We start from the raw sequence: 22,099 nt of genomic DNA, 5'->3' as shown, positions 1-22,099 counted from the left end.
AATAGTAATTCTAAATCAAACACACTAAAAAAATTAAGTAGATTTAAATAATTAGATTAATTGAGCTCATAAATAAAATGTAGTAATTCTAATTAAAATCCTTAATCAATGCAAAAGTAATTCAAAATCAAACGCACTAAAAAAATTAAGTAGATTTAAATAATTAGATTAATTGATTCATATATAAAATTGAGTAATTATAATTAAAATACTTAATCAATGCAATAGTAATTCAAAATCAAACACAATAAAAAATTTAAGTAGATTAAAATAATTAGATTAAATGATCTCATAAATAAAATGAGTAATTATAATTAAAATCCTCAAGCAATGCAATAGTAATTTAGTAGTAAATCAAAAACACAAAAAAATTAGATTTCATTAACATGCAGTATATACAAATGTCCTTTACTTTTTACTTATATTTTAAAACTGTATTTACCATTTACTCCATAAGTACTTTACAATATGTATAATAAAACCAAATGATAACCAAAACAGTTTCAATTAAACATTTATTTGTCCAATTTGACCATAACTCCATACTTTTCAAATGACTTGAATACATTTTAGTCACTGAACTGTGTATACTACAAAATTCATATATTTGATTCACAAAATTCATTAAAAAAAAGATAATTTAAAATTGACATTTAAAACCCATTACTTCTCCAATTAAACGATAACAACAATGTCATTAAAGGGTTAGTTCACCCAAACATGAACATTTTAGCCACTGAACTCTGCATATGGGAACTTTCAAACTAAATGATCAAAAATGACTTGAGCATGTGGAAGATTAAACTGTCTGAGGCTTTGTTTAAAAGACCACACCCACCCAAAATGCATTTTAACAATTGCATTGCAATGTGCAACAGCACATGGACCATAGACAAAAATATTGATTCTGATTAATCGCATCCAAAATAAACATTTGTTTACATAATGTGTGTACGGTGTATATTTATTATGTATATATAAATACACACACATACAGTGTATATTTTGAAAATATTTACATGTATACATTTATATTCATCTAAATTCTATCATATATAAATATACTTAATATATAAACGCAACAAATATTTCTTAATAAATATACACCGTACCCACACATTATGTAAACAAAATGTTTTATTTTGGATGCATCACTAACTAGGCAATCAGGTCATTTTTTAGTCTCTGAACCTTTGTAGAAATTTCAGTGGATCCAGATCCAGGAAAATTTTCTGGAAGACCTCCAAAGTATATTTAATGTTCTTGGGGTATCGCAGGTCCAAGGCATAGGTCAATCCCAAAAGATAGCAGCAGGCTCTGCTAAGATCATGAAGCTTGTTGAGGACCATGATGCCCTCAATCACAATGCCTACATCAGTGACTGAGCCATCTTTTTGCAGCTGGTAAATCTTCAGCACTTCCTGTTCCAATTCCTCTTGAACACCAGTTGGCGGATAAGCAACATCCTTAAGACAAATATAAAGAATAAGGTTAGAGATAATATTCAGCCTGTATGTTACAAGACAAGGACAGAGATCATATGGTTCATATGACCTGGAGAAGGAGACCATCCTCAAGGTGCTACAAATCATGACTAAAAACTTAAATCTCAAACATCAAGTTTACCCTCCAAAGCTTATTATAAACACAAGCCCTGTCAGAATGGTCATATGGGAGACGCTGCAACAATTTACAGCAATATTCTTATTGAGCAGTGGAATTTACTGTTGGAAACCATTATCCATGATTCTGCAAAGACTTTTAATCAGAGTATCACAAGATTTTGAATGACACCTACTAGAGCCCTGCACGGGCCTCAAATTTAGGCCCTAGCCCAGCTCTGGCCCGAGACGCTCAGGCCCTATCCCAGCCCACATCCAACAGTATGTCAGAATTACCGACCCGAGCCGGTCTTTTTTTACCCCCTTCTCCTAAAACAGCTTATACTACTGTTTCGGCTATTAAAATAGTTCAGTTTTGTATGTAATGGCAAAATTATTATATTTAGTTTAATTTTTTTATTAAGTTAATTTAGAAAAACGTTTAGAGCATATTTGTTCCGTTAAATATAAGTTAGTTTGTTTTTAAAGTAACGACCAAGTGGCCAGCGGCATACAGTGAGCTGATCATAGCCTATGTTTGATAAATTTAGCCTTCTCATATCATCACGACTTGCCTAAAATAAAATCTATAGATATACTGAAACAGTTCAAGCATATAACGTTTAAATGTTAACCCTGCACTATAATAATAATAATAATAATAATAATGTGCGCTAGCCTATATCTAAGTTTGTGCGGGGAGTGGAAGCTAAAGCATGCTCTGCAGGACATTGAGGCACCAGAGCAAACACTTGCATTTTTTTCAGTGGAAACAACTTCAAATAGCCTACCGTAATTTTTTTTTTTTTTTTGATTTTCAAAAACAAAAACTTAATATAATCTTAATCATAATCAATAAAGATGCATTTCTCTCTATAGGTGCGTCTAATGAGGAGACGGCGAGTCAGGATCAGCAACTTCATCCTTGCGACATGGACATTAGTTTATTAGTAAATAATTCAAATATCTCCTTACTATTTCCCACAGACACATTAATGGTTATGTTTGCTGGGGCTTTGCAGCAAGCTTTAGCCTACTGCATGTATTTGAACGCAGAACTCTTCAACTGCACTGAGGTCACTTGCGCACGCTGCTGCTGCGGGACACTAAACACCATCGAGCCGCTCTCAGTCGCGGCAGCACGGCCTCGTGCTGTTTCTACAAGCGCAGCAATTGTTTTCATCATAATCGATGGGTGTCTACAATATAAAAGTATGGAGAAACCCAAAACAGGCCTGAGGCCCGGCCAGCAGCTGGACTATGACGTGAAAATTGGCCCGAAGCCCGGCCCTAGGGGCGTAAAAAAGTCAGCCGAAATGCAGGGCTCTAACACCAATTATTTCAATATTTTGAAATAATTATGATCACAAACTTGTGTTTTTAAAGATGTAGGTGCCATCTAGGGATGGGTCATGATTTTCGAATATTTGATTAGTCGATTTATTCATAGAATATCAAATAGTTTGTACGATTATATTTGTCTAAAAATTCCCTGCTTTCGGTGCTGATGCGGCGGTGACGAGTAAGCATTATAGTCTATCTTTAAATAAATTGAATAGTTTGTTATCATACAGATTAAAAGCGTGAATGGTCTCTCTCTGTGTTTATGGGTGTGTAACACTATAACGTCATATAGGGAAGGGGTGCCATTTTCGAATAATCATCAAATAATTCCCAGTGATTTTAGAATATTACTTTTACTTTAAATTCCCATCCCTAGTGCCATCCAATATGTAGGTGAAATTTTTCTTCTAAAACTATGCTTCTTAGTGAAGCTGAGTGGATGTGGCGGAACACGAAACTTGAAATTCACTATAGCATCTATAAAGACAGCCTTCATGCTTTCAATTTGGAACTAAGCACTGCTAGACAGACCTTCTTCTCAAACCTTATGACCAGTGTGAAAGCCCCCTGAATACCATTAACTATACCAACCTCAAAGTCCTTGATGAAGGCACGTGCATCTTCTCCCAGATGGTCAATGAGACAACAGATGATGACTTCTCGTGTTTGCTCAATGGGGATTCCACTCTGTAAAACAGAATGTCTTACAACAATATGCCTCACTTTACTATGAGCAGTCGAATGAGGAATCAACCCATACATAAGAGTACAACAATGAGCATGATGTTATTGTTTACACGGTCGTCAAGGATACACAGCGAATGTGGGCAGCCACACCATCGTTTTCAAAAGTCTTCGTTTTGGTCGTTTACACTGAAATGCAACCCCGGAGTCTTCGAACTGAAACAGGGTCTGCAGTGTTTTCAAAAGTCTCTGTTTTTGACCTCGAAAACGCCGGAGTAGTGTAAATGATAGGCGTATCCGTAGCAAAAGTTATGCGTTTAAAAACTAAAACATGTCTAAATAATTTTATCTGAAATGAGTGAGTGCTGCATATTTGTTATTTGATGCAAAGTAAATAAAAAAATAGATCAAGAATAAATCAAAATTCAAAAATAACTAGGGATGTAATGATGCACCCTGAGCTGTATTGCCTGTTCCTAAAAAAAGCCACCTGCTGGCAGAGAGTGAATCTGCGTTCTTATTCAGCCTATCTGCTGTTTTTGTTTCATGCAGATGTTTTATTTAGTATAGTTTCACAAAACTAAGATTCAAGATTTTTTAATTGTCACACACACACACAATTATACAGGGTATAACCAGCAGTGAAATGTAGGACTAAAGTCAGACCATTCAGTTTTTGCTTAATTTTGAAATGATACAATCCAATTTAGATTAAAAACTGCTCATGCTGTCTGTGTTCAGCATCTTAGTTTGGATGGTGACTAAAATACAGTGGTCGCCTCTAATTTTACATGGAAAGAGCACAGACAAAGCCTTTGTTTATATGAACATATTTTTTTAATTTGCATTATTCATTTGATTTGGGGTTTGTTTAAAAAATTTCAATTTAATTTGTGCTATTTGACATTTTAATTTCACAAAAAATTGTGCTGTATTTTGTCTGAGAAATAAGAAAAGGAACCTTTTTCATTTCTAATTTGACAAAAAGAGATTACGGGAAAACAGCTCTAACACTGCTGTTCCATATCTGTTTCTGTCACCTGCTGTCAGAGAGTGGATTTACAGTGTGCAGTTTTTGTCTGGCCAAAAAACAGACCGAATTTGCATGCTATAAATTGACCGGTTGGTGAAACACAAGCTTATGTTCTACATTTAAAAATATAATTTTACTGAAAAATTATAGTAAACTGGACTTACCTTCTGCCTTTTGTTATTATTTTAAAGTTGAAGCTGAAGTTGAAGACAATAGCATCAGTTCTGTAAAACAAATGTTCAACAGTTTTGCCATAAGATTCATAACTTTACACTTCATTAATAACAGTAAGGTAGTGGTTGACTGCTCTTACGAAAACTAACCAGTGTTACTAAAAAAACAAAACATGGTTACTGTAGTTAAACCATGGTAAGCACAAATAAAGTAACCATGGTATCAAACATTAATACGTTATATCTTAACCCATGATGTTTGTACGGGTCTCTTTCAACGGGCCACTGACGCTGCAGCGCACCGGGATTTGCCTCATTAACAGTAAGCCCATAGACAGATATAGATATATCTATGGCTACACCAGTTTAGTTGCAATTGCTGGACTACAGATAGACTAGTAACGTTAACTTTAGTCGTTGTTTTCTGCAATTACTCGTATACGTTCATCACCCAAGTAAATAAACTGACGAAACCGACAAGGCAGTTCAGCCCCTTTCGCCTCCCATGGACACCTATGTTGCCTGTCCGTGGGAGGAATATTTGGCTTCTTTTACATACATATCAAGTTTCCAAGCTGTATTAACCGTGTTTTAGCTGAATATTTGGTGGTAAGAAATATATAAGTTATGCCAAAAACATATATAACGTTATATACAAAGTCATAGTGATCCTAGACATGCTTGCCCCTTCCAAAAAGTTATTAACCACAACAGCATTCAAAAAATACACCGGACGTGTTGTGTACCCGAAAACACAGCCAATATTTCATTCATTTTTGATAATTGACTACTTACCAGTATTTAAAATCAATCTTGAGGTGGTTTTAACCGTTGTCCTTCTTGAAGGCTTCTTCAGACCAGCAAGAGGTTGTTCGGCTCTCAGCGCGATCGTTGTCCAGGTGATCACAAAAAGCCGCGAAACTTACTCATTTTTTTTAAGTCCTTGTGTCCACGTGATCACAAAAAGCCGCGAAACTTACTCCTTTTTTTAAGTCCTTGTGTCCACGTGATCACAAAAAGCCGCGAAACTTACTCGTTTTTTTAAGTTGATGCAAAATACAAAAAAAATTATAGAAAACGAGTAATAATTCTGGTTCTTAAAACTGACAGGTTTCATTGCATCATTCTCAAATATTTTCATTTAAATGTACAAAAAACATTAAGGACATGTGAAAAACATAATTTGTTAGTTAAATGCTTAATGTTTTAATTAAAACATACTTAAATAACGCAAGTAAATTTCAGATAAAATAAACTGTGGATTTTTTACACATTACTTTTGGTAATCCCAACTCAAATAATCTCTTAAATGATATTCAGAGATTTTATTAAGTTAATACAAGTTTTTATTTTTGTGATATTTACAAAGCCACTGAATTATTTTTTACAGTGTAGCCTATGTTGCACCACACACACTGACTTTCATTTGGCAGACAAATTCTTCAGTTTTTCTTGCTTTTTAGTTTAAAATACTTAAATGCTTAAAATGTCATATTCCAGAATTGCTTCATTGCTTATTTTCAAAAACTAATAATTAATTATCCCAACCTACTAAATTCAGAAAATTTTTTCAGTAGACTTTTTTACAATCTCTAGACAATTACACTACTTAGACATGTTAGTCCCACAGAAAATATTAAAATGAATTTAGGTTCAAGACTATGAAAGAATACGCTCATTATAGAAGATGTACTCATACAATATACAAATGTTCAGGAGACTGATATCAAACGACTATTTCACCCAAAGATTGAAAAATCCTTTTCACCCTCATGCCATTCCAAACCTGCCTAAGACTTTTTACTCACTGAGAAACAAAAGAAGATATTTTTGAGAAATGTCTGTGTTTTTTTTCATACATTGTGATACAATGGGCACCTAAACCAACATTTTTCAAAATATCTTCGTGTGTTTCACAAAAGAAAGAAAATCATACAAGTTTGGAACGACACGAGGGCGAGTTGCTAGTTGATTACAGAACTACCCCTTTAAAAACGGTATTTTTTTGAGGAGCCTTAATCTCACTTGTGAATAATTGAACTAAAAAGAATATTCTCCGTATCATCTCTGGAGCTGAGTCGTGAAGGTCTTTTACGCATGTACTGTGTGACCCTCTCTATCCAGAGCGCGCAGTGACGTCATACAGCACGTCCGAAGCGCGATGCTGCTGATGTTTTTCAATGAATGAGATCCCCTCCCATCCGCATTACTATCACTACAGGCTGTCTATAAATTGGGAACGATGGGAGAACCCGTTAAATTTCACAAGTGTCATCGACGGCAAAAGAGTGAGGATACATCCAGCGGAAGACATTACACTTGCCATCAGCATCAGCAGAGGTAACGAATAATGCACTGAAGTTGACAGGTATCTGTTACTTTGGTGATGCCAGCCGAGAAGTTTCTTCAGTTGAATTTGGACTGCTTTAATATGAGGTAAGTGACTTTTTTGGCGACAAATGCTAGGGCTAGAATGAAAAAAATTCATTTTGCAAAATAAAATAATTCAGGATATAGCAAAAATATATCTGTGATTTGTGGCGTGTTGTCAGTGGTCTTTCCGGTTATTTTTCGTGGATGTGAGCGACTGAAAGTTACTGCAGTGTGACTCACTTTTGCGCACATGTGCAGTGATAGATCAGAAACCAGGGAGTCTCAAAGACACATCTAGTCATGTATACGACGAACACTATTGTTTTATTTTCTAATTACCATTTTTTTTGCTCCGTAAAAAGCGTTAGAGCTCACATCGGCCTTAACAAGACAATAAAAAACTAACGACTTGCAATCTGTTTCAGATTTTTTATTATCCGACTAGTATAGGAATATTATATTACATTCATGATGGATATATTAAATGCGTTTGTTACAGTCAGGTTTGTACAAGTTAAAAAAAATGAGTCAGGGAAATTTTCAAGGTTGTGCGCTTTGGATGCTATACTAAACGTGAATACAAATCTGTGCTAGAAATGTATGTGGCAGCTATATTTGATAAATGCCATATTTCTAGCGCACTAGAAGCATCTCTATACATATGAAACACTCATATTTGCCGGCTACGGACTTATTTCACAAAGACTTTAAAGGTTAAATAAGCGCAAATGAGCGTTAAAAGCGTAATTGTTTCAAAATGCTCTGATATAATATTAAATGCACTAAGATAAAGCGCTTAAAAATCTCAAACGCGTTCATATTACGCATGCATGTGCCCAGCGCTGTTCTTTCCGCGCGATATGATTCATGTTATCTAACACTTGATGCTTGCCATTTCCGACTCGCACACTTCCGTTGAGTCGAAAACGTCGCTCTATGCCTCTCTCTAGCTTCTTAATTTTGAATTTACAATAATATCTTGACGTACTTTCAGATGAAGTCAATCCTGCGTCATTCATGCGCACACGCCGACGATTTCCAGCAGCCCGTCGGGATCACTTAAAGAGACAGCGCGCGCGTGGCGCATGCGCAGCCGTCCATATAGCGCCCCACGAGGGGTCGCAATGCGGGAGGTAGGGGGTTTCTGAGGGGGTGGGAACAACGTGGAGAACATCCAAAACCCTCCACACGAGCTTTGCAGTATAATTCGGCTCTGAATTCACACTTTTGTCGTTATCTCTTCACTGATATCATGCAGGGATTACCCCTCATGCTAAATGAACAGGAGATTGTATGAGGGAAAAGGTTAAAATTAAATCTTGGGATGGGTTCTAATGCAGGCAAGCACAAATAAGTCATTACTTTAACTTACTTTACTATCAAAGAATAAAACAAATGAGTAGGGTTACAGAACATCAACATTTCAACTCTCAATTGTTTCCTCTTATTTCCCTCCCTCTGTGCATGCTCCACATAGCTAATCCTGACTAATTAAATGGATTTAATTCAATCTAACTGATTTTAGCTGTTATTAGTACTAATTATTTATTATTATTACCACAAACGTTTTGAAGTGGTAGAAATCCCTGTCAGCACCATGGACAGCACACCCAACACATGCATTTCAAGCAGAAAACCAAGCATAATCATAATCTCTTGAAACTTAAAAGGACAGTTCACCCAAAACTGAAAAAGTCTGTCATCAATTACTTACCCTCATGCTGTTTCAAACTGATTAGACGTTCTTTCTTTTGTGGAACATAATTTGAGAAATGCCTCAGTATCTTTTTGTTCGTAACAATGGAAGTCAATGGTAACCTAAACAATTTGATTACCGCCATTCTTCACAATATCTTCTTTTATGTTCTGTAAAAGAAATAAAGTCATACAGGTTTGAAATGACATAAGTGTGAGTAAATGATGACAATTTTAATTTCTGAGTAAACTACTCCCTCAAATAGAAAAGTCACCCTAAAAAGAAACACTCATTCTCACGTTGTTCTAAACTTATATGACTTACTTTCAGAATTGTATCATTTTGTCATTTGTCAACTGTATCATTGGCAGACTCATTCTGAGTCAAAAGTCAATTATTGGGTTACTATTCCTTTAAAAACTGATTTAGTCAGTATATAGAAAAGTCCCATTGTTTTCTGTCAACTATCAGTGTCTGTCATAAGTCACATTTGTTAGCACCACTATCTTAACTCCAGAATGAAAAAGCGTTCTATTATTTCACAGAAATCGCTCACCTATTTGAATGATGCAAATGAAGGCCACTTATAAAAGCTCAGAGTTAGTCACTGAGCATTGCATAAACAGAAATACTGAGTAACACAACAGCAACAGGAAAAGAGATCCTATAATATGACTACAGGGGCACATCAAGCGCCACCTCTAAGTGACACTTTAGTTTTTCCTCTCGGCTCCGGCGGCAGTCAGTTTATGATGTCACGACACATAACATCAACAGCATGGACGTCAGAGCAGGATACTGAATTAGGCTTGCATAACCCCCTACCATCACAGCCACCAACAGCTAATATCCTGGGAGTGAGTCAGTCCGATAATCTCCACTGCGATCAATACAGAGTTGTGGAAGCGGGCCATGCCATTATGGACTTTCGTGGTGTCATTCCGGGCCAGGAAAACTGCTTTCCTATTTATAGCTGCCATCTGAGGTGCTTGCTGATTGTTTAGAGAGATTTTCATATAGTTAGACAGCTCTTTTGTGTATCAAAATACTAAAATTTAGAGTATTTTACATTGGAAATGAACATAAATGCTTCTTAAAATGATTTAAAAGATTTTTACTTGTTTTCAAGGCTCAGAAACAAGATGTATAATTGTAAATGCATAGAAAAAGTACATTCGAAAAGTGTGAATTCGTTCAAGGTCAGTGCATCAATACCTTGGCTCTAGACTGCTTACTGCTAAATGTGTCTGAAAGTACAGTAACAGTCTACAGTCATGGCTACTGACGTCTGGCAACCTTCCACAGACTATTCAGCTGCTGAAAGAATACGGCGAACCTTGTAAAGTCCACACAGGCCTGAGTAGTACAGCTTTAAGAACACTGAGCAGGAATCTGTCATCTACCCTGGAAACCCCTGTGCTGAATATGTGGGCCGTGTCATAGCCGGCAAGCCAATCAGGTTAGCTCGTCTACAGTTTCCATTGCAAGCCCTTCTTTCCTCACTTGCTGTCTCCATGGCGACCGTGGCATTAGATTGTTACTGTAGCAACAGCACTTCTGGTAACAGTCTACAGCCATGGTCGCTAGGGGGCAGAAACTTCAGCATCTCAAACATCCATTCTCTAAATGTTTTATAAGCCACAAATGTTATACAGTACTAAATGCATTATTTTAAATCAAAGTTTTGTTTCCCTGTATTTAATACATTACTCATTTCATACCAGGGTGAAATATTTATTTTATTTTAAACTAGCTTTGATAAATAATACTGTTAATTTATATTTATTTTATTCTGTACTTAGTGCATTGCTAAATTCACACTAGTGTATATTATTACTATATATATTTACGTATATTATAAATTAACTAGCTTTTATCAATGGAAATGGCTCTTTTGTGTACAAATTTGCATACACTATACACAAATTATTCCCCCCATGTAATGTAATTTTGTATTATGCGATTTCTATTAATTTGTAATAAATAAATAAATCTGTTAAAATGTATTTTCAGGCCTTTGGTATCCTATTTTCATCATACAGTACTTAGGGATGCCCTAAATTTAATTTAAAATGGGGATGGGTAGTGTGAGAATTGGGACACAGCTAGAGTGATCACTTGAGCTTTTTTTTTGTTTTTTTTTGTTAAGGTGCTATTTTCTGCTGTATATTTTGTTAGAAACGTTAGCTACAGTAAAATATATGTTAAATCATAACTCCTCAGATTTGTTTAGCACTCTACTTAGAGTATCTAAATTAAATTATATTTGTTTATCAGTTGTTAAATGGAAGAGTGCAAGTGTAAAATGTGGGCCACAATTTGAAAAATGCTTCTGAATTAAATGGCCTAGATTATAATCAAATCTTATCATTTAAATTTTTCACACTGAGAAATTGCTCATTTTACAATTACAAAGAAATGCAAGTAACAAATTGAATTAAACATGACATTCTGAAGCAGAAAAAGTGAAATAGTATTTTCTTATAAAACATACTCCAACAATCTTTGAAAAATATATACAGTTGGGCAAAAAAGTATTTAGTCAGCCACCAATTGTGCAAGTTCTCCCACTTAAAAAGAGGAGAGAGGCGCCTGTAATTTTCATCATAGGTACACTCCAACTATGAGAGACAGAATGAGGGGAAAGAATCCAGGAAATCACATTGTAGGATTTTTAAAGAATTTATTTGCAAATTATGGTAGAAAATAAGTATTTGGTCAATAACAAAAGTTCATCTCAATACTTTGTTATATACCCTTTGTTGGCAATGACAGAGGTCAAACGTTTTCTGTAAGTCTTCACAAGGTTTTCACACACTGTTGCTGGTATTTTGGCCCATTCCTCCATGCAGATCTCCTCTAGAGCAGTGATGTTTTGGGGCTGTCGCTGGGCAACACGGACTTTCAACTCCCTCCAAAGATTTTCTATGGGGTTGAGATCTAGAGACTGGCTAGGCCACTCCAGGACCTTGAAATGCTTCTTACGAAGCCACTCCTTTGTTGCCCGGGCGGTGTGTTTGGGATCATTGCCATGCTGAAAGACCCAGCCACGTTTCATCTTCAATGCCCTTGCTGATGGAAGGAGGTTTTCACTCAAAATCTCATGATACATGGCCCCATTCTTTTTTTCCTTTACACGGATCAGTCGTCCTGGTCCCTTTGCAGAAAAACAGCCCCAAAGCATGATGTTTCCACCCCCATGCTTCACAGTAGGTATGGTGTTCTTTGGATGCAACTCAGCATTCTTTCTCCTCCAAACACGACGAGTTGAATTTTTACCAAAAAGTTCTATTTTGGTTTCATCTGACCATATGACATTCTCCCAATCCTCTTCTGGATCATCCAAATGCTCTCTAGCAAACTTCAGACGGGCCCGGACATGTACTGTCTTAAGCAGGGGGACACGTCTGGCACTGCAGGATTTGAGTCCCTGGCGGCGTAGTGTGTTACTGATGGTAGTCTTTGTTACTTTGGTCCCAGCTCTCTGCAGGTCATTCACTAGGTCCCCCCGTGTGGTTCTGGGATTTTTGCTCACCGTTCTTGTGATCATTTTGACCCCACGGGGTGAGATCTTGCAGTGGAGCCCCAGATCGAGGGAGATTGGTCTTATATGTCTTCCATTTTCTAATAATTGCTCCCACAGTTGATTTCTTCACACCAAGCTGCTTGCCTATGGCAGATTCAGTCTTCCCAGCCTGGTGCAGGTCTACAATTTTGTTTCTGGTGTCCTTCGACAGCTCTTTGGTCTTGGCCATAGTGGAGTTTGGAGTGTGACTGTTTGAGGTTGTGGACAGGTGTCTTTTATACTGATAATGAGTTCAAACAGGTGCCATTAATACAGGTAACGAGTGGAGGACAGAGGAGCCTCTTAAAGAAGAAGTTACAGGTCTGTGAGAGCCAGAAATCTTGCTTGTTTGTAAGTGACCAAATTTTACAGAGGAATTGACCAATTAATTCATTAAAAATCAGACAATGTGATTTCCTGGATTCTTTCCCCCCATTCTGTCTCTCATAGTTGAAGTGTACCTATGATGAAAATTACAGGCCTCTCTCATCTTTTTAAGTGGGAAAACTTGCACAATTGGTGGCTGACTAAATACTTTTTTGCCCAACTGTATATATATTTTTTACAGTGCATGTGTTTATTTATCACAACACTAAATTCATACTGTAAGTAGGGATTGGCAACTGTCCTGCATTTCACATTGCAGCTATCTAATCAAAGATGACAGAAAAAAAAAGGCAGGTGTGATTGTTTGTCTGGAAGTAAAATTTGTGGGAAAGTGGCCTTCAGGAGCAGAGTTTAGTTGCCCTTTTCTGCTGTAAGGTGTGCTACTAGTCAGAGATTATGGAAGAAACGGATGCAGTGAGATTTTGCTCAATTACCAGACGTCTACATTTACTAAAACAATATTATAATGACAATTAAACAATATTACATATTGTATATCAAGCACTTACATATCGTATTAATATTGGCCATAACCATGTTATCTGAATGTATTGTCGATGGTCTTTTTCATATGAACAATGTATATAATATTTGTAATGCAATGCAACTGAATTGCTTATATGTTTTTGTAAGAACTATAGTACAATGTATAAAATACATGGCTATAATAAAGTAATTTCATAATTCAATGACAATCTCTTCTGTTAATGCACAATTAAGTGATTAATTTGTACAGGTATGTAAGTGGTTTGAAAATCAGTGACTCCCTGTCAAGCAAATGTCAACATGCCCCAGAACACCCACCCACCCACACACACACCTACCTATATGCTGTTTACTGAGACTCTCCACAGACATAAAGATTTTTTTTATATTGAGCTAATCAAAAGTTCTATCCCCTAAAAATAACCTGCATAGAAACCAGTTTATGAGCACTGTTTATAATGTTTTTTAAGCCATTTAGTTTGAGTTTATATAGTTTGTTTATATAATTGTTTTAAACCATGTATACAAGCACACACACACACACAAACACACATTCACATACACACAAAACCCTGAGCTTTGATTTCAAGCTGGTATCTCCAACAGCGACTCATAGCCGGTAATAATGTAAAGGAAGACGCTAGAGGAAAACAGAAGCCAGTGGTGGTAAGAATCAATTGTAGCATTGTTTGTTGGATTGTGTAGAGGTGTTTTTGGCCGTATCATACAGGACAGACTGACCACCCACACATAATTACTCATCTCCTTTCAACACTTGATATTTCTCCCTCACTTTCACAGTTCATTTTCATCCATCTTCTTTTTTGTACATCTCCAACTTTCCTCATTTCAGCTCTATATGATTCATTTTAGTAGATTATGGTTTCATTGAAACGATAATCCGAGGCTTCAGATCACAAAACTCAATCTCACATTTAATTTCACTGTCATTTTGGTCCTCTTACTATATCAGGTATAGTTTGTTTTCTCTTTCTAGATTGCAAAATAAAAAAAGAAAACAATGCTTCAGGTAGGTTTCAGGTTCAGCACCACGTATTTTGTCGTTCATAACTGTATGTAGGCCTATTACTAATATATGTAGGCTTAGATTTAATATACCAGCCTACTGAAACTACATCAAATACTGATAACCACCATTATAATACAGGTAGTAAAATGACAAATTAAAGTTAATAGAGTTTGACATTTCACTTCTAAAAGGCTAATTAACATTTACTGACTGCACAATATTACCCAAACAAAGATAAATCACATCAGGGCAACACATAATATTAAAACATAAAATACCACAATTCACAATTTATTGTCATTAATACACCATACTTAAAAAAAATAGCAATTACATGTATTGTCATATTAAACCAATTTTCATTTATATTGTAAAAGGAATAACAACAAAAGGTGTACACACACACACACACACACACACACACTCTCTCTCTCTCTAAATAAAAGCAGAAGACATCAAATTTTTATGTCTTTCATTCAGATATTCAATAACTTCTTTCACTGAGATTTTATGTATGTCTGCTTTACTATTGATTTACATCTAAGATGCAAATCAAGTCTTGTTTCTGATTAAATAACGATGCAAATAATGATTCCCAAAGGAACCCTTTATTACCAAGGACATGGATTTGTCTGATTCCAGTTCCAGGAAAGTGGTCTTAACGGTTTAACGGATAATCTAATGAGTTTGGAGTGGAGATGAATTGAGATGAAGTGTTAATATGGAGCAGGGCTGATGTTCAGTTGGTCTGTGGTCAGGTGGCCGGCAGGTAAGGAGTGTATCCCTGCTGAGAACACTAAAATAAACACAAATGCTTCTGTTCCATGTGGCCACTGCACCATGTCTGATAGAGATCCAGTTAATAGATCCATTTTGTCCTTGTTTGTGGGTGGGTGGGTGAAGTGTGTGAAGATGAGTATACAATTAGGACATAAATGGTATACAAAAGAGGGAAATTGAGAAAATGGAAGTGAGCTCAGAAACATGATAGCGACAGAGGTGACTCAGCGTTTCCTGTAGCAGGAAGATAAATACTTTGCCACGCACTTGACAAAAACGGCCCGCTCCCGCTCGAATCCGATCACAACAGAGACAAAAGCTCAGATACAGATGCACACAAACACACACACTGACTGCACAATAAAATACACTCTGCCAAGATATATGGCTTTTCATAGGCATATGATATAGCATAGGCTGGATAAAAAAAAAAAACTAAAACATTTTATATGAGTCACAGCTTTTATAAAAACCATTAATTTCTCCATTGCTACATTTACTGTCACATTGTTGGCAAAGTACAATCGGCACAGTGTGACATCTTCCTGGCCACAACAGTTTTAGATACAGAGCTCTATTTCTAGAGACTGTCCTTATAAATATACTAGGAATGCATGAAATTCATTGGCAGTCATATTGCTTCTTAACAATAAAAGTGAACTTTTTTAATGTTATCAGTATCAGACTGTTAAGTAAAAAGTGCCAATGTATTGAAAATTGTTTCAATTAAAATAATAAAATAATTGATTTGAATAAAATGTTGAATTAATCAGTTATACGAAACATTTTCTTATATTTACCATTTAAAGAAATAAACTACAACTACTATTACTACTACTACTAATAAAAAAGTAATATATTTACATATGTTGTTTTCTAAATATACTGCATTTAAAAACAGTTTAGCCAATCAATTATATTAATAATTATAACTACACTATTTTAATAATTACTATATTACATACTAGTAACTACAGTTTATACATTCTTCATTATATTTTCCATTTAAATAGTGAAGAATAGTAAATAATAATATAACCCCCCCCCCCCCCCCCCCCCCCCCACTGTATGGCTAAAATGTTCATATTGATGCATCCAAAGTGGCATGATATTAAGTTTTTTGGACATCTAACCTTGGAATATATACATTCCATGATATATGAATATGGTTCTCATTTTGTTGCATGGATCTCTCCAAAGTATCATAATCACCAAAAACCTTCACTAGACTTTTATATACAAACATAAACCTTAACGTCTGAAGGTAAAACATGCTGAACAATACATGCAAAGAAAAACCTAAAAGAACAAAATGAAAAAGCAGATAATTTGTGCAAATTTACTCAAGAAGGCTTGTCTTGAGGAACAGATGCACATATGGTAAACATCATGAGATTCTTGATGAACTTTTGCTAGTCCTCATGAGCTCAGAATGCATGCATTGGCAGAGAGACAGAGAAATCCGAGCATCTCTCAGCTCATCCTGTCAATTCTCGTGCCCTTCCCATGAGACAGGAAATGAATGCCTACAGCCACAGAAATGTGTGAGTGTGTGTGTGGAGGAGAGACGTCCTCATCACATCTGGAAGTGATCACCACACCAACAACTAAAGCACATTGGGTTCTCATACACTGCCATGCAAAATAAAGCAGTAAATCAATCAGCAACAGCAAAGAAGCATTGGCTGGACTATCAGGTAACACTGGCTGTATGATCAGGCAGACAGCATCACCTAGTGGACATTGATAAATAGGAATACCTAACCCGAAGAAATACTGATAAGCTGTATTTAATATGCACACTTAGCAAAACCTCCATTGATCACTGTAGAACATTAGACTATCACAATGGTCTATGCCTTCCCTGCCCCTTGGATGTTTATTTATTTATTATTTTGGTCAATTTTATTAGGCTAAAATACTAGTATTACTACTACTAAATTACTACAAAATGTATCGAATAATAATTATAAGTAATATATGACTAATTATATTTCACTAATAATAACAAGAACAAGTATATTAAATATAAATGATAATGATATTTTATTCAATACATTATTTTTATTTTACAATTAATTATTATTATTTAGAAATTAATAACTAATAAATAGTAAATATTATTATTATTATTGTAATAAATATAACCAATACATATTAAAAATAATTATTATTCCTAATAATTATAATTACATAAAGTAGGCCTAACTTAATAATAATAATAAATTAGTACAATAGTAAAAATATAACTTATTCCTATTAATTATTTTAGACTAATTAATAATAATATGTATTCAATACATTATTCATATTTTATTATTATTGTAGTTATTAATTCAAAATTAATAACTAATAAATAGTAAACAATGATGAATAATTATTCCTAATTATATTCCTAACAATTATTATTATTTATTCCATAAATGTTGGACTGATTTCTAGTAATAATTACTATTATTATCATTAATATGATGATGATTATTATTATTGTAATAAAAATAGCAACCAATAAATATTAAAACTAATAATTATTCTTAATTATATTCCTAATAATTATTATTCCATAAATGTTGGACTGATTTCTAGTAATAATCACTATTATTATCATTAATACGATGATGATGATTATTATTGTAATAAAAATGTCAACCAATAAATATTAAAACGAATAATTATTCCTAATTACATTCCTAATAATTACAATTACATAAAAATGGGCCTAACATAATAGAAGTAAATCCTTACTTGTATAATCTATTTACAAATATCTTATTTTGAATGTAAAGGGACAGACTAAACAAAACCCACATATATTGTATGTATAGCATCGTTTCTCAAGAAATAATAAAGGAGACTGATTAACAAGAGAAGACAACTAAAGGTAGGTTAAACTAGTTTGACAGAGGCCTGTTCTGACAGTCTTACGCAGAGTCAGCATCTTCAGTGCCAGATTCACAGGAACACGGCTGCTTTCCTGGACACAGATCATGTTTAGTCTCAGACTGTAAAAGATTTCACTATGAATAATCACTACTGACAGCCAAAGTTCGTCCAAGACGGTCTAATACGCTTCAGGGAAATTGGCTCCATGTGTTTCAGTTGACCGCTGATCCATCCTGGATTTCATTGTTCAGTGATGACAAAAGACAAAATATATACTACTGGCATTCATACAGCAGCAGTTAATCAAAGTCTGACAGCAAATTGTAAACATTTCATTTTATTTTACGCGTAACTAAAACGCATCCTGTACAAAACATTCAAAGAGCTCCTTTCGGTTGGAGAACCTCTCATCCCGGCATAATGGGAAATAAAAAAAAGTCAGTTGGAATTCAGAATGAGTATTATCTTCCTGTGCAGAAGAATAATTCTGAACACGCTCTCATTTCCCGATGTAATTTTGAAAGGATGAAGGTCACTTATGCAAAGTGGCTGGCAGCTCCTTTCTAAGTGAGGGACAAGATGATTACGTTAAACTAAAACCACCCACTCGCTGCAAGAGGAAACATTGTGCATTCAGGGTCAGCGTTTCTTTTTCAACGGATTATCTCTGTCTCACACACACTAGTGACATGTCAACGCATAAAACACACACAGATACTCATACAGACTTCCTCACATTTTTGTCTCTTTCTCTCACACACATATTCTTTCTCTCACTTGCGTTTTTTCTGGCTCTCACTGTCTCGTGTCAACTGAGGGATGATTTGATGAAGTGTTCTGGGCTGTGATGTCAATAGTGAGATCTGATTGGCTCGCTTGTCTCCTGCAGATGTCCACGGTAATCTGTGGTTGGCCGTGCTAAAAGGGCTGTTTATTCCGGCTGGCAGCCACAGGAGACGCTCTGCTCACGGCCACAGCTCCTCACCTGCTGACCGGCATCTGAACCCGCCTTCTGTGAGAAGACAAAGAGAGATTACTGGAAGTCCAAGCAAACTACAAGGTCATCGCCCTATGTGGATTTAAAGACTCACAGTTTCTTGTTTCTGTTGTACTGGTGCACTTTTCACAACTAATCACACACTAACTGCAGCTATTTCTGCTTTCTGACTAAAGCTACGATCTTGAAATCCTAAGATGATTCTGGGTAATGAATCAGTGGGGCAAATAAGTATTTGATACACTGCCGATTTTCCAACTTTTTCCACTTACAAAGAATGGAGAGATCTGTAATTTTCATTGTAGGTACACCTCAACTGTGAGAGACAGAATAAAAATAAAAAAAATCCAGAAAATCACATTGTATGATTTTTGTATAATTAATTTCCATTTTATTGCATGAAATAAGTATTTGATACAATAGAAAAATAGAACTTAATATTTGGTACAGAAACCTTTGTTTACAATTACAGAGGTCAGATGTTTCCTGTAGTTCTTGACCAGGTTTGCACACACTGCAGCAGGGATTTTGGCCCACTCCTCCATACAGGTCTTCTCCAGATCTTTCAGGTTTTGGGGCTGTCGCTGGGCAACACAGAGTTTCAGCTCCCTCCATAGATTTTCTATTGGGTTCAGGTCTGGAGACTGGCTAGGCCGCTCCAGGACCTTGAAATGCTTCTTACGGAGCCACTCCTTAGTTGCCCTTGCTGTGTGTTTGGGGTCATTGTCATTCATGCTGGAAGACCCAGCCACGACCCATCTTCAATGCTCTTACTGAGGGAAGGAGGTTGTTGCCCAAAATCTCGCGATACATGGCCCCATCCATCCTCCCCTCAATACGGTGCAGTCGTCCTGTCCCCTTTGCAGAAAAGCACCCCCAAAGCATGTTTCCACCCCCATGCTTGACGGTTGGGATGGTGTTCTTGGGATTGTACTCATCCTTCTTCCTCCAAACAAGGCGAGTGGAGTTTATACCAAAAAGTTCTATTTTGGTCTCATCTGACCACATGACCTTCTCCCATGCCGCCACTGGATCATCCAGATGGTCTTTGGCAAACTTCAGACGGGCCTGGACATGTGCTGGCTTGAGCAGGGAGACCTTGCACGCGCTGCAGGATTTTAATCCATGACGATGTAGTGTGTTACTAATTGTAACCGTTGAGACTGTGGTCCCAGCTCTATTCAGGTCATTGACCAGGTCCTCCCATGTAGTTCTAGGCTGATCCCTCACCTTTCTCAGGATCATACTCCACGAGGCGAGATCTTGCATGGAGCCCCAGTCCGAGGGAGATTGGCAGTCATCTTGAATTTCTTCCATTTTCTAATAATTGCGCCAACAGTTGTTGCCTTTTCACCAAGCTGTTTCTTTTCACCAATTTAGTCACATAGAAAGGCACTTGACAGTAAAGCAATGATTTTAAGCTAGAATGCCGAAAATGTACTGCTATTAAATTCTGTCATAATTTCTTTACTCTCACGTCATTCCAAACCTGCATAACTTATTTCCTTATGTGGAACACAAAAGAAGATATTTTGTAGAACATTACCAAACCATTTTGGATACCCTTGATTTTTACTGTACGGACAAAAACTTCTTGAATTCCTTAAATTAATTTATTTTATGTTCCACAGAAGAAAGGAATACATACAGGTTTGGAATGACATGATGGTGAGTAAATGATAACAATACAATTTTTTGGGTGAACTATTCCTTTAAGAACTTTAACATTTGTAAATAGTTAACACCTAATTGATAAAAGACACTGATAATTATTTTTAATCAGGCTCTTATTGAATTAACATTTTGCCTCAATTAAAATTAATTAGATCTAAACATTTAAAGAGAAAGAAGCTATTAAAGCTATTCCGTTAAATTATCCTTTGCCCGAATGAATTTACTATGGTTCATAGAATCCAGAGTTTAAATGACTAGTATTAGTAAGATGGTGGTCACAACAAATGAAACATGGTCCTCATTACCATACTTACATGGTTTTTAAAATAAATAATAACAAATGATGGAATTAGTAATTAAAAAAAAAGATATAGAGACTACAAAAAAACAACTTCTATAAAAGTAAAATATTTCCCAATATTTAATGTGTCACTGTGTCACTATTTAAACAATGTCCCAGCCACCTTTCTGGGCCCTGAACGAGGTAGTTGCATTACTGTCTATGCAGGATCAGAAAGCTCTTGGATTTCATCAAAAATATCATCATTTGTGTTCCGAAGATGAACAAAGGTCTTACGGGTTTGGAATGACATGAGGGTAAGTAATTAATGACAGAATTTTCATTTTTGGGTGAACTATCCCTTTAAGAACTGCATCAGACTATCTAATAAAGAAAATATCAACACTGCTTTTCGTCAGCTTTTCCAACATAAAGCATATTAATGAACCAGCAGGATGCTGAATAGTCCTATCAACACTGACCCTTCAGTATTTTAAGACTAATCAAGTCTATTTTAAGAATATTTCACACATGCTGCTGCTTCTCACTAATGAGCCATACAGGCCTTGAGAAACCAATAACACCAAACATCACTCCCATAAGTACACATGTACACAAGCTGAAGGTGTGTTTTAGTGCAAGAACAGATGCCCAGATTCTGTGTTAGCACTTCATCACTAGGTGGCACTGTGATATAATTTTCATTAAAGCATAGCTCAGCATCAGGCATCAGCATCATCTTAAACTAAGTGGTTCTCAATATACAGGTGATGGTCATAAAATTAGAATATCATGAAAAAGTTGATTTATTTCAGTAATACCATTCAAAAAGTGAAACTTGTATATTAGATTCATTCATTACACACAGACTGACATATTTCAAATGTTTATTTCCTTTAATTTTGATTATTATAACTGACAACAAATGAAAGTCCCAAATACAGTATCTCAGAAAATTAGAATATCAATTAAGACCAATGCAAAAAAATATATTTTTAGAAATGTTGGCCAACTGAAAAGTATGAACATGAAAAGTATGAGCATGTACAGCACTCAATATTTAGTTGGGGCTCCTTTGGCCTGGATTACTGCAGCAATGCGGCGTGGCATGGA

General features: G+C 35.7%; 1 protein-coding gene across 2 annotated transcripts in view; it reads right to left on the bottom strand.

Annotated features, from left to right (window-relative positions):
* Window positions 1-18,351: 18,351 nt before the first annotated feature.
* Window positions 18,352-22,099, bottom strand: part of LOC306851086 (2-(3-amino-3-carboxypropyl)histidine synthase subunit 1-like) — a 100,901-nt gene continuing 97,153 nt past the window's right edge. The window contains exons 12-13 of one of the 2 annotated variants that reach the window (XR_013782475.1): window positions 18,813-19,047; window positions 18,359-18,598 (exon numbers count right to left, since the gene is read on the bottom strand). Coding sequence is in view for 1 of the 2 variants with exons in the window: in XM_079387147.1 (XP_079243273.1) it covers window positions 18,967-19,047 (81 nt within the window). In the remaining variant the exon portion in view is untranslated. Of the gene's footprint in view, window positions 19,048-22,099 lie in introns of both variants that reach the window. The other variant, XM_079387147.1, reaches the window with a different exon arrangement.

Source organism: Barbus barbus (genome assembly GCF_936440315.1).
Source record: "Barbus barbus genome assembly, chromosome: 31".
Classification (NCBI taxonomy): Eukaryota; Metazoa; Chordata; class Actinopteri; order Cypriniformes; family Cyprinidae; genus Barbus; species Barbus barbus.
Note: the sequence above shows the minus strand (reverse complement) of the source record. Positions and strands in the feature narration are given on the sequence as shown.